Raw genomic sequence first — 12,116 nt, 5'->3', positions numbered from 1 at the left:
ATTCAGTACATATAATGACAAAAAGCAGTTGAAGGGTGTAAATAAGAAATTATACATCATGTATAATCTCTTCACACCGTCATTGTGATCGTTTCATCCAACAATAATGTGCTTATAGATTTCGGGAGATTAATTGTGTATCCCATAGGTGTCTCGGATAGCCTAGTGAGGCCGCATACGGCTTGTCTCCTGTCTTTGCGTGCATGTGGCGACTTCCGTGGTCGGGGACAGCATTGTGAAGGACATAATAGTGAACATAGAAGTGGGTCTGCTTGTGTTTCTCAGTGTGACGCCTCCCGGTAAGATCTTGCTGTCCATGCGTGGTGTATCATACCTCACTGTAGCTTGTGGGAAGGTACTGAGTGCCAGATGAGGTGCAATTACCAATATCTCAGATACAATTTTTCAGAAGAGTCCTATCAACAGGGATAGCACCTTAGTTCCAATTACGAAATCATCGTGTAAACAGTAGGGTGAGATGATGCTGGGGAGAAAAGTGGGATAAGGATAAAAAAAGTTGACTATAGATGTACAAGGTGGGGCAGAGGTAAGTGCAAACTAGAAAGGGTTCCAAAAAACTATTAAAATGAGGTGTGTTTGCCAGTGTCAGTGTGTGTTGTGTGCGGGGAGTGGCGGCATGATCCTAACAATATATGTTGAGTGGGCTTTGGGTCCACCCCTTTCAAACACTGGGTTTCCTTGACTAGCCTCTTTCAGCCACAGGCTGGAGACTTTGTCAATCAAGTCTTGGTTCACCCAAGTAGAGTATTTATCTCATAATGCTATTGGCTGTATGTAGTCTTCTGCCTCTAGTCCAGAGCTGAGATAGAGCAGGATATGGGACTGGTTTACAACTATGGCCCTTTATGCCTGCTCCAAATGGCTCCTCTCTCAAGTGTCTCACTGTAATGTGCTAGAGCTGCATGTAAATGTAATCAGGCCTATTGCCTTTGCCAGTGCTTGTTGCATCCGTTCTCAGCAATTAATGTAGTAACTATGGAGTATTAGAAGCTAGTTGAAAGAGAGTCTATCTGCTCTTTGTTAAACCAAGCAAATTTCTTCTTGTCCTCGGTTAAATCCATTTTCTACAAAGGCGGCAGTCTATGGACTTCTTCTACCCATATGAATATAATGATCTTTGTTGCTACTATATAAGCCCGCCTGTTGTGGAACTATACTAGCCTGTTTCTTCAGTGTTCCGATACTTCCAGTTTGCATTGTCTGAGGGGTTGCAGCCCCTTCATCTCAGGTCTGGGATTTGGCAGGTACTTCACAGTTTGTTGGAAGTGTTTTTCATTGTCTTTTTTTCTGTTTCGTTATTCGTTCTTGTAACTTTTTTCTCAGTTGCAGGCGTATGCTAGGAGTCTCTGACCTCAAAAGTTAGTGATAGTGAGAATTTGCATACTTTTAGATTTTGCTTAAATCTTGGTCCAATGGTGCCGTTAATTAATGGTTGCTTGGGAGACGGTGGGCCAGAAGGTGGCACAGTGAGTAGCTTTTCTAAGAGAATGCTTGCAGCACGTTGTAGTTGATGTTTTTTGTGCTCTGGGCATATTGAAGAGGTGCATATTAGTCATGTCAGAAATGTCCAACATATGTGGGGGTGTTAAGGCAACTCATATTTTAATTATGTTGAAAGTCTTAAGTTATGCATCATCCTATCTGTGAATTCTCAAGACTTATGTAAAATGTAATTGATTGAATCTCAGTTACCTTGGCATGTGCTCGTTAGCTCAGTTTTCATAGGCTAATGTGCATATTGCCAGGGGGAACGTGGGTTTACATTTTGTCAAAAAGTCTGTATTTGAACAGCAGTACACTCTCCTCCTCCACTCAGAGTGTAGTTCAGTTAAGTAACTGTTTTGTATATTTTGGAGTTTTGCCTAGGCCAGGGATGCAGAATCAGTTGACGGTGCTTCCACACAGCCTACCAGTAAAGTAGGCTTGTACATTGTTTTAGCTCCTTTATCGCAGTCCTGGAGCATCCTGAAACCACCCAGGGCAACTCCAGCGTGCAACTCACCCTCTACTCATAACATAACATAATATGGGATTACAATCTAGATAAGAACATAAAACACAGAAGATTAAACAATAGGTAGTGAACTAGGAAAGAAATACAGAAGGATGTAGCACATACACTACATATTCTACCCAGTACAAACAGCAAAAAGACACACACACACTAAAAAAGCACAAGATATGCATGTCAACAAATAATAATACACTAAATAGCACACACAAACATTGTACATATGCAAACATTTGTATAATACACAGCAGTATTACTTACGTATGAAAACTTTAAAATTCTTTAGAGTTACAAAACCTCATCCATATGTTCCCACTTTGGTTTTCCCTGTATGACACCCTTCTTAAACAGTAAGGAAGAGCACTAGCAAAAGGACCAGGAAAGGACTACAGGATGATGTAGCACACAAATTCACGACTAGCAGGCCATAAGTTGCAACCAGAAGCGTTGGCACGTGACTTGTTTACATGTCCACCCAGATTGGGGAATACCAATTCTACTTTGGATTGATAAAATCATTTCTGGCGTTAGAAAGAGTAAACCTGGTAGAGGTTGATCTGGTTAGAAGTAGATGGTATTTTTCTGAGTGTTAGGGTGGATTGCAGTTGTTGAGAATGTAGTCATTGAGAGGGAATCAATCAATCAATCAATCAGTCAATCAGAGAATATGTAAAGCGTGCTACTTACCCGTTAGGGTCTCAAGGCGCTGAGAAGGGGGGAGGGAGGTGCTGCTACTGCTCGAAGGGCCAGGTCTTGAGGAACCTTCTGAAGGTGAGCAGGTCTTGGGTCTGCCGCAGATGGGTGTGGAGGGTAATCCAGGTCTTGGCGGCGAGGCACGGAGAAGGATCTGCCGCCAGAGATGGATAGTTGAATGCGCTGGATGGCGGTAGGGGCGAGGCTGGTGGAGCGGAGCTAGAAGGTGGGGGTGTAAAAGTTGAGTCTGTTGTTGAGGTAGGCTGGTCCGGTGTTGTGGAGTGCTTTGTGTGCGTGGGTGAGGAGCTTGAAAGTGATCCTCTTGTTGATGGGGAGCCAGTGCAGGTCTCTTAGGTGGGAGGAGATGTGGCTGCGGCGGGGCACGTTGAGGATCAGTCGGGCAGAGGCGTTTTGGATGCGTTGTAGTCATTGTAGGTGTTTGGCTGGGATTCCTGCATAGAGCGCGTTGCCGTAGTCCAGCCTGCTGCTGATGAGGGCTTGGGTCACAGTACTTCTTGTTTCGGTCGGGATCCACTTGTAGATCCTGTGAAGCATGCGGATGGTGTTGTAGCAGGAGGAGGAGACGGCGTTGACCTGTTTCGATATGGAGAGGGAAGAGTCGAGGATGAATCCTAGGTTGCGTGCATGGTCCGTGGGTGTTGGAGCTGTTCCCAGTGTGGTTAGCCACAAGGAGTCGTCCCACGCAGAGCGGGTGAGGCCTAGGATGAGGACCTCCGTCTTGTCCGAGTTCAGTTTCAGACGGCTGCTCCTCATCCACTCGGCGACGACCTTCATGCCCTCGTGGAGGTTGGTTTTGGCGGTGCGCGGGTCTTTGGTGAGGGAGAGGATGAGCTGGGTGTCGTCGGCGTAGGAGATGATGTTCAGGTCGTGCTGGCCGGCCACTTGTGCAAGGGGGGCCATGTAGACGTTGAACAGGGTCGGGCTTAGAGTCGAGCCCTGGGGTACGCCGCAGATGATGTCGGTGGCTTCGGATCGTAAGGGTTCGGAGGCGGCCTCGCTGGGTTCTACCGGAGAGGAAGGACATGGTCCAGTCCAGGGCCTTCTTCTGGATTCCGGCTTCTTGGAGGCGTGTTGTTAGTGTGTGGTGGCAGACCGTGTCGAAAGCGGCTGACGGATCCAGGAGGATGAGGGCTGAAGTTTCTCCATTGTCTAGCTGGCGCCGGATGTCGTCTGTGGCGGCGATGAGGGCTGTCTCGGTGCTGTGGTTTCGTCTGATCTGGACTGGGATGGGTCTAGGATGCTGTTGTCCTCGAGGTGGTGGGTCTGCTGTATGTTGGCGATTTTTCTCAATGACCTTCGCCAGGAAGGGGAGCAGGGAGATGGGCTGGAAGTTCTTGAGCTCTTTGGGGTCCGCCTTGGGCTGCTTGAGGAGGGCGTTGATTTCGGCGTGTTTCCAGCTCTCCGGGAATGTTGCTGTGTCGAAGGAGATGTTGATGACCTTCCGTAGTTGGGGTGCGATGATTGTGTTGGCTTTGTTGAAAATGTGGTGTGGGCAGAGGTCTGACAGAGATCCTGAATGGATGGAGTTCATGATCTTGCGTGTTTCTTCGTCGTTGACGTGGGACCAGGAGGTCAGCTGGTTGGTGCATATGGTGTTCGGGGTGGGGTCTGTTGCGGTCGAGGCGGATGGGGAATTGAAGCTGTCGTGAATGTCGGCGATCTTACGATGGAAGAAGGTGGCCAGTGAGTCGCACAGATCTTGCGAGGGCGGGATGTCGTTCGTATTGGCGCTGGGGTTGGAGAGTTCCTTAACTATGTTGAAGAGTTCTCTGCTGTCGTGTGCGTTGTTGTCCAGTCGTGTTTTGAAGGATGCTCTCTTGGCTGTTCTGATGAGGTGGTGATGTCTGCGGATGGCGTCTTGTGGGCTGCGTGGCTGTCTGGTGCGTGGTCATGGAGCTATTTCTTCTTTAGCTTCCAGCATGTACGCTTGGAGGTCTGGAGTTCTTCGGTGAACCAGGCGGCTTTCCTGCTGGGGTGGTTGTTGGAGGGTTTCTTGAATGGAGCGAGAGCATTGGTGCAGTCGTTGATCCATTGTCTGAAGTTTCGGGTGGCGGCATCTGTGTTGGTGGGGTCTGCGGGTGGGTTCTGGGCGAGGGTGGAGGTCAGCTGGTCTTCGGTGACTTTGCTTCAGCAGCGGTGGGGGAGCTGGTGGGTGCGGTGGCGAGTGGTTGGTTTCTTGAAGGTAAAGTGTATGCATCGGTGGTCGGTCCAGTGGAGTTCGGTGGTGTGGTTGTAGGCGACATGGGTGCTTGAGGAGAAGACGGGGTCGTGCGTGTGGCCGGCGGCGTGGGTGCGTTCGGTGACGAGTTGTCGGAGGCAGAGTTTGGCGAGGTTGTCGATCAGGGTGGCAGAGTTGGCGTCGTTGTTGTTCTCGAGGTGAAAGCTCAGGTCCCCGAGGAGGATGTAGTCCATGGAAGCGAGTGCGTGTGTGCTGGCCAGGTCGGCGACGGAGTCGCTGAAGGGGGCCCTGGGTCCCGGGGGTCTGCAGATGAGTGTCCCTCTGAGGGTGGTGTTGGGGTCAGTCTGGATCCGGAAGTGAAGGTGTTCAGCGGAGTTGAGGGAGTCCTCTGCGTGGGTGCAGACCTGGAGGGGGAACTTGTGGACGATGGCTAATCCTCCTCCCATGTGTCTGCGGGATATCTTGTAGCCGTCCGGGATGGCTATGGCAATGTCGGGTGCCGAGGAGTCGTTCCACCAGGTCTCGGTCAGGAAGGCCACGTCTGGGGCGGCGGTGTCGAGCAGGTCCCAGAGCTCGACGGCATGTTTGCGTGCAGAGCGGGTGTTCAGGAGTAAGCAGCGGAGGTGGTTGGGTTTGGTCCTTGGGGTTTGGTGGTTCTGTCACATGTGAAGTTGCAGGTGTGGCAGGAGAAGGGTCTGTGGGTGCCTTTCGGGGCAGACTCGAAGCAGCGGTGGTCTTGGCCGGTGTTGAGGGCATGAAGGGAGCTGGCGTTGTATCGGATTCTGACGTTGTAGAGGGTGCAAGGTCCAGGGGTTCTGGTGCTAGGCGCGGTCCAGGCACGGACGGGCGCAGACGGGCATGTCTTTGGCGTGCAATCGGCGCGCCCGCTGCGCGCGACAGCTGCGCCTCTGAGCAGCGGCCGCCATTTAAGGAGTGGAGGGAGGGAGGAGCAGCTGGGAGGCGGGAGCGGGGCGGCGAGGGGGCGTTGCCTCAGGGGCGGCGGCGACAGGAGCGGGAATAACAGGGAGAAAAAGAGGGGGTGGGCGGGCGACTAGAGCGAAAGCGGGGCAAAAAGGCACATGAGATATACAATTCAGGCACAAGAATTACACAATACAGACCAAGAAGGATGCAAGCAGAGCACAAGTCTGACCACGGTCACGGCGGTGATCCGAGGCAGGCAGCGGGCGCGAACTCGCGCAAACGTCCAGAGGCGAGCACTTAGCTGGTGGAGCTGTCCGGCAGCAGGGGGGTGACCTGACCTGCAAGCAGGGTCAAGGGTCACTCCTGTTGTCAGGCAGCGGCCGCCATATAAGGAGCGGAGGGAGGGAGGAGCAGCTGGGAGGCTGGAGCGGGGCGGCGAGGGGGGCGGCCTCAGGGACGGCGGTGAGAGGAGCGGGAATAGCAGGGAGAAAAAGAGGGGGGTGGAGGGGTGACTAGAGCGAAGCGGGGCAAAAAGGAATGACCTATTCTAAGGTGTCTGCAGGCTCTTATATCTATTGACTTTTGGTTTCATTGCACAGGATCAACATATTGAAAATCAGGGTCCTTGAAGTGACCACCGAGCAAAATAGTATGACACACAACAAAGTTTCTTAAATTCAACCATGGGAATAAAAAAGCAGCAAATGTTGTATTGCAGCAGGCTATTATTACTTGGAAGCACCACTGTGGTAATTAGTGTTTAAAATCCTACATCGGGTTTTGATTTAAAAATGATGTTAAAATATATTGAAATAATCACTTTCTAAAAATTGCAGTTGATGTTATGTTTCTCTTTCTTCACAGTTCGACTTTTTGAATTGCTTTTCATCTTTGTTCTACATTGCCTTTGTGCTGCAAGACATGAGGCTCTTGAGACAGGTAAGTCTCCTGACCATATTATACTCACTGAAGTTATTTTCCTTTAGTGTTTCCTAAATAAACCATTTTAATTTCTGTTGTAAGATTCAGAACTGTAACTCTTGAGCAAATAGGAATGGCAGCATTTGTATTCAGGTTTCATTGGTAGACGTTTGCTCAACAGAAATGTAATTTAATTTATGCAGCAGAGTGGGGTTTATTCTTTAGAAATCTGTTCTACAACTGGAGAAGCTTGTTTCTTCAGTTTCTTGCTACTAATTGAGGTTACTTTCATAGGTAGGCTTTTGATCAGCTGGTTCAGTCATTTTTCCATACACGTGACGTCAACATTGGGTCCCAAATGTAGGGAGAGACACCATTCACTGTCAAAGGGACAAGGTGGTTTAACAAAAGAAACTTCCTTTTGTGTTAACGCACTTCCGTAAAACCTAATTTTGCTTTCATGAGCTAAATGGAGATGCACTAAATGATAATACAGTGAACAACTTTATCACAATCAAAATCTATTAAATTATTATAAAAAAATAATTCTTATTTATTTATATAAAAATATACTATTAAATGTATCATTCATACATCAAATAGTATACAGGGAGGGATTAAAAGCATACAAAAATGTAGAAGCGGGGTATTTGCAGTCCATCATTCACTAAAACATCTATGACTTATTAAAATCATTGTTATACAAAAGAAAATTCATTCCAATACAGAACATTATAAAAACAACTCAAAAGATTCTGTTGATGTGGCGTTTTGGTGGCACTTGAGATATTTCGCACCACTTTCTTCAGGACAATTTGTTTTTTACAAATGAATAAAGCCAACAGACACCTGTTTTTGCATGTTGTCAAAGTTGAGATATATTAAAATCGCCTGTGTGGGAGTCGTTCCATTTTCTTAGTTAACAGTAACCGTACAGCTGACAGAGCATTCATTGTGCTATGATTGTGTTCAGTGTCATGACTATAGTGTGATGTACTAATTGTATAATTCTTTTCCAAAGAGTTTGGCCACTCTGCTTATAACGTCCCAGATCATCAACCAGTTTGTCGAAGCCTTGCTCCCTTACTGGCTGCAGAAGAGACGCAATAAGAAGGTCAAGAAGAGCGTGAAGGCCTTCAACGCAAATCTTGAACGTTCACTGGTGGAGCAAATAAATATTGAAAAGGAAATGGGATCATACCTGGTATGAATTTATGATCTGTAGAAACGTATTCAACAAACTTAGGTTCATGTGAATAGCCAATTGAAAAGATGCAAAAATGTTTCATTCAGATGGAAGGAAAAAAGTTCTTGAGGTGGATCCAATTCAAAGTTCAAGCAAGTAGATTCTTTTTATTTCTCTTCAAATAAAAAGAATCTACTTGATAGAACTTTGAATTGGATCCACCTCAAGAACTTTTTTCCTCCCATCTGAATGAAACATTTTTGCATCTTTTCAATTGGCTATTCGCATGAACCTGATTTTCTTTTATGTGTGTTCAGGCATTTGTTGTTGTTGACTTGGTGTGGATTTTCCGCACGCATTTAAGGGGTTATAGGGCTTATCCCCTTGCCTAGCTAGCCTCATATCACATCTATTTGTTTCTGACACTATACTCAATAGCGTTTAAACGCTGAGCACCCAACTAATCCCTGAATTAAAATCCCTTCTCAGGTACATTTATACAACAAACTTGTTTGATCACTGATTGTGTAGCATATGTAAGCAAAGTAACTGAATTTTTCATTGCTGTATTTTAAGTTGTTGAAAAACTGCATACAATTAAGTCTTAACATGAACCTTGCCACAACCACGTTTATTGAATACATCAAAGGACTAGGCTTTATTGAATACTAGATGTATTTTGATATTAATTATAGTGGAGCAATCATTCATCCATTCAGGAATGGAAATTGGTCAACACCATAACTCTCCGAGCATAGGTTCAGAAAAGGCAACAAAGTAGGAGGTTAGTGAAATTCTATGTGCCGCATAGCCGTGCAATGCCCAGCTATTTGCAAACATGGGAGGTGAGGATGTACGAAATGTCTGAATTGTCAACTGATTAAATGTGGTGATTTGGTGGAAGGTTGAGAAGGTTACCGTTGTGATTTATGTTTTTTCTGCTTGCTGTTTAGTTTTGTTGTGCTTTGAATTTAGGTACTCACAGTGAGTAGAACATTATTTAATCTCTGTGATCTAATATATTTACCCAGTTTTTCCTGCATAATATCTTAATGAGAATACTTGTTAATTTAAGAATTAGGTATTAGAAGTCATTTTGGGGAGAACTTCAAAAGGAACTGTGTTGGGCTTTTTTTGGGCTTTTGGGCCCGATGTAGGTAATTAGTATTTACCGATTCGTAAATACCGAATTTTACCGATTCGGTATTTACAAATCGGTAAATGCTATGTAGGTATTTTTACCGAATAATTTAACGAATCGAATATTCGGTAATTACCGAATCGGTATTTACCGATTCGGTAATTGCCATTGGTTCCTATGGGCCTTGAGGCCCATAGGAACCAATGGCAATTACCGAATCGGTAACCGAATTGACAAGGGGCACAGGGTGTCACTTTGACACCCTGTTGCACCCCTGATTCAGGCTTGTGTGCAATGTGACACACATACATGCCCTTAGGGCATGTATGTGTGTCACATGGCACAGGTGTACATGCACAGATGTGCATGTACACAGGAATTCGTTATTTACCATCAAATAGTATTTGATGGTAAATAACAAATTCTTAAGGGCCTGTGGCACTGTTTTCAGCGCCACCTACATCTAGATTTACCGAATCGGTACATTTTAGGCCCCCTACATGTCACAAACCAAATACCGGTCGGTAACGGCCGAAATCGGCCGTTACCGACCGGTATTTGGTGATCTACATCTGGCCCTTTATTCTTCTAGATCAGTTACAAATGCTCAATAACATCACCTCTTCAGATCTTTCTTTTGTTATGTATCGCTCTCACCGGGAGCAACCACCATGAACACGAGATTCCCAGTTGTTTCCCACTTTTGCTACGTCATAGAGGAAGTCCCTACTTTAAGAGAACATGTTGGTGCAGAACTAGCTCTCAACTCTGATAGAGAGCAGAGAACACAGCTTCAGCAGGGGAGCTGGAATGAAATCAGAGAGTGGTAGAGGTGTGTGGCAGGAGACCAGGTATTTTTTTAACATTTGGGACAGGGAGGAGAGGTTATGTTGTGTACGGCTTCCACATTATTCGTCTGCCCCTGTTTCACAGTTAAAAGCAGTGACAGATGATTTTAGGGGTGATAGGTAACACAACATTTTAGCTTGACAAAAAGTGAATAACTTGGTTGTTTTTTCCCTCAGGGTTCTCAGTGACCGCATAGACGACTCGATCTTCTCTCTTGTTGTTTATTTGATGTCATTCAGAACCCCTTGGTGCATAGCTAAAGCCAACTATAGAAAATTGATAGTAAGGAAAAGAAAAAAGTTACAATTATAGGTACAGGGGAGCTTAGGGAGGGTGCAGAATAATAGGACTCAAAAAGGTTCAGAAGGTATAGATGACGGAGAATGTTAGGACAGGTACATCGCTGATGCTATTATGTATGTATGTATGTATCGCATACTTTTATAGCGCAAACTGTGACCCGAAGGGTATCCTGGCGCTTTGACTCTACCTGACCAATACACAAACGCAAAATTACCCTGCTCTGGGGAAAAGATGAGTCTTCAAACCCTTTTTAAAGGGTGCAAGTTCCCCTCCTTAGAGACAGAGGAAGGGAATTCCAAAGCTTGGCGGCCGTGAAACCAAAGGAACGGCCACCCATCCGTAACCTCTGGATTCTAGGGACTACCACCAGACATGCCGAAGAAGAACGTAGAGTTCTGGCTATGGAATACCAAGAAAAAAGCATTTGCAGCAAAACCGGCCCCTGCCCATGAAGGACCTTGAAGACTAGGCAAGATGCTTTAAAACAGATGCGCTGCTGGACAGGCAGCCAATGAAGGTCTTTTAACGCCAGAGAGGAAGAGGCTGAGTGCAATCGAGAGAGGGCAAGCTTAGCTGCCATATTTTGTATGCGCTGCAGCTTACTAATTAAAGTACTAGGGGCACCCAGAAGCAGTGCGTTGCAGTAGTCTAGCCTGCTAAGGATAATACTACGCACTACCTCTGGTCTGGTCTGTGCTGGGAGCATAGGAAGAATCTGGCGCAAAGTGCGGAGCAACGTCATACATATGGTAATCGTCTTATTAACAAAACCATCCAGTTGTAAATTAGGGCCAAACATAACCCCCAGGTTGCGAGCAGAGTCCGCCGCCACCACCGTGCCCAAAGAAGATGTTGGCCAGAAGTCTTCCGGCAAAGGGCGTGGGATGCGGTCAGTTGAGCAGTACAGCACCTCCGTCTTAGAGCCATTAAACTGGAGGGAATTGTGTTGCAACCAGTCCGCAGTAGCTGTCATGCAGTGATGAAAAGTCTCTTTAGACACAGCATCTTTTCCTTCAAAGGAGAAGACAAGCTGCGTGTCATCGGCATAGTTAATTACCGAGATACCGAAGGATTTGATCAAGCTAATCAGAGGAGTGAGCACAAGAGGTTACCCACTTGCAGTGGGATTGTCCACTGGTCTGTGGAGAGGATCTCACATCATACATACAGTCTAAAATCACTTATAGTGTCTTATTTTAATAACACGATAATCATCTTACAAATAGGGTGCAGGACAGGTTGCAGGGGAGGCATTAAGGTGCAGGCGAATAGAGACTAGGGGAAGGAATGGTGAAATGATGTTTTCTCCTTCACATTTTGCCAGCTAATTATGCTTACTTTCGAGGCCATGTAATGCCGAGTCGCTAAGGTGTCTCCCTCTGGAATTCCTGCATCTCCAAGCAACACAACATTTACGGGATGAGTCTGTTGAACAAAGAACAGCATTGCCAAGCTTAGTGGTTTGTACTCACACTCGTGGTAGATTGAACATTTCTAGCTAATCATCCTAACATCCCTGTTCAGAGCCCTTATGATAAGGTTACTGAAGCGCCAGCCCGAGCCCTTAGAGACACATCACATGAGCTGGACTCTGACCTTTGAAGCGTTTTTGAAGGCGATGAAAGCCGTGGGTGAATTACTGCCTAGAAAAGTTGACTGGACGAGCATTGCATTGTATCTCATGCAATATAGGATTTGACAGCAAAGTAGTACCTTACACTAAATTATCAAAAGCATTCTTGGTGGAAGAGCCCACAGGTCTGCGTGTCCGAGAGCAGCACAATTGGACAAACAGACCCATAGATGTAAGAATTGAACACTTTGTAGACTATGGAAGAATTTTGAGGGTTGCCAGAGAAAATCAAGA

At 46.3% G+C, this 12,116-nt stretch overlaps 1 protein-coding gene across 1 annotated transcript in view; it reads left to right on the top strand.

The window, feature by feature from the left end:
• Window positions 1-12,116, top strand: part of ANO10 (anoctamin 10) — a 715,024-nt gene that overhangs the window by 89,554 nt on the left and 613,354 nt on the right. The window contains exons 8-9 of the mRNA XM_078663907.1: window positions 6,714-6,788; window positions 7,792-7,974. Coding sequence (XP_078520033.1) covers window positions 6,714-6,788; window positions 7,792-7,974 — 258 coding nt within the window. The remainder of the gene's footprint in view (window positions 1-6,713; window positions 6,789-7,791; window positions 7,975-12,116) is intronic.

The sequence above is a fragment of the Lissotriton helveticus genome, chromosome 10 (genome assembly GCF_964261635.1).
Source record: "Lissotriton helveticus chromosome 10, aLisHel1.1, whole genome shotgun sequence".
Classification (NCBI taxonomy): domain Eukaryota; kingdom Metazoa; phylum Chordata; class Amphibia; order Caudata; family Salamandridae; genus Lissotriton; species Lissotriton helveticus.
The sequence above is the reverse complement of the archived record's forward strand: the minus strand, read 5'-3'. Positions and strand labels throughout refer to the sequence as shown.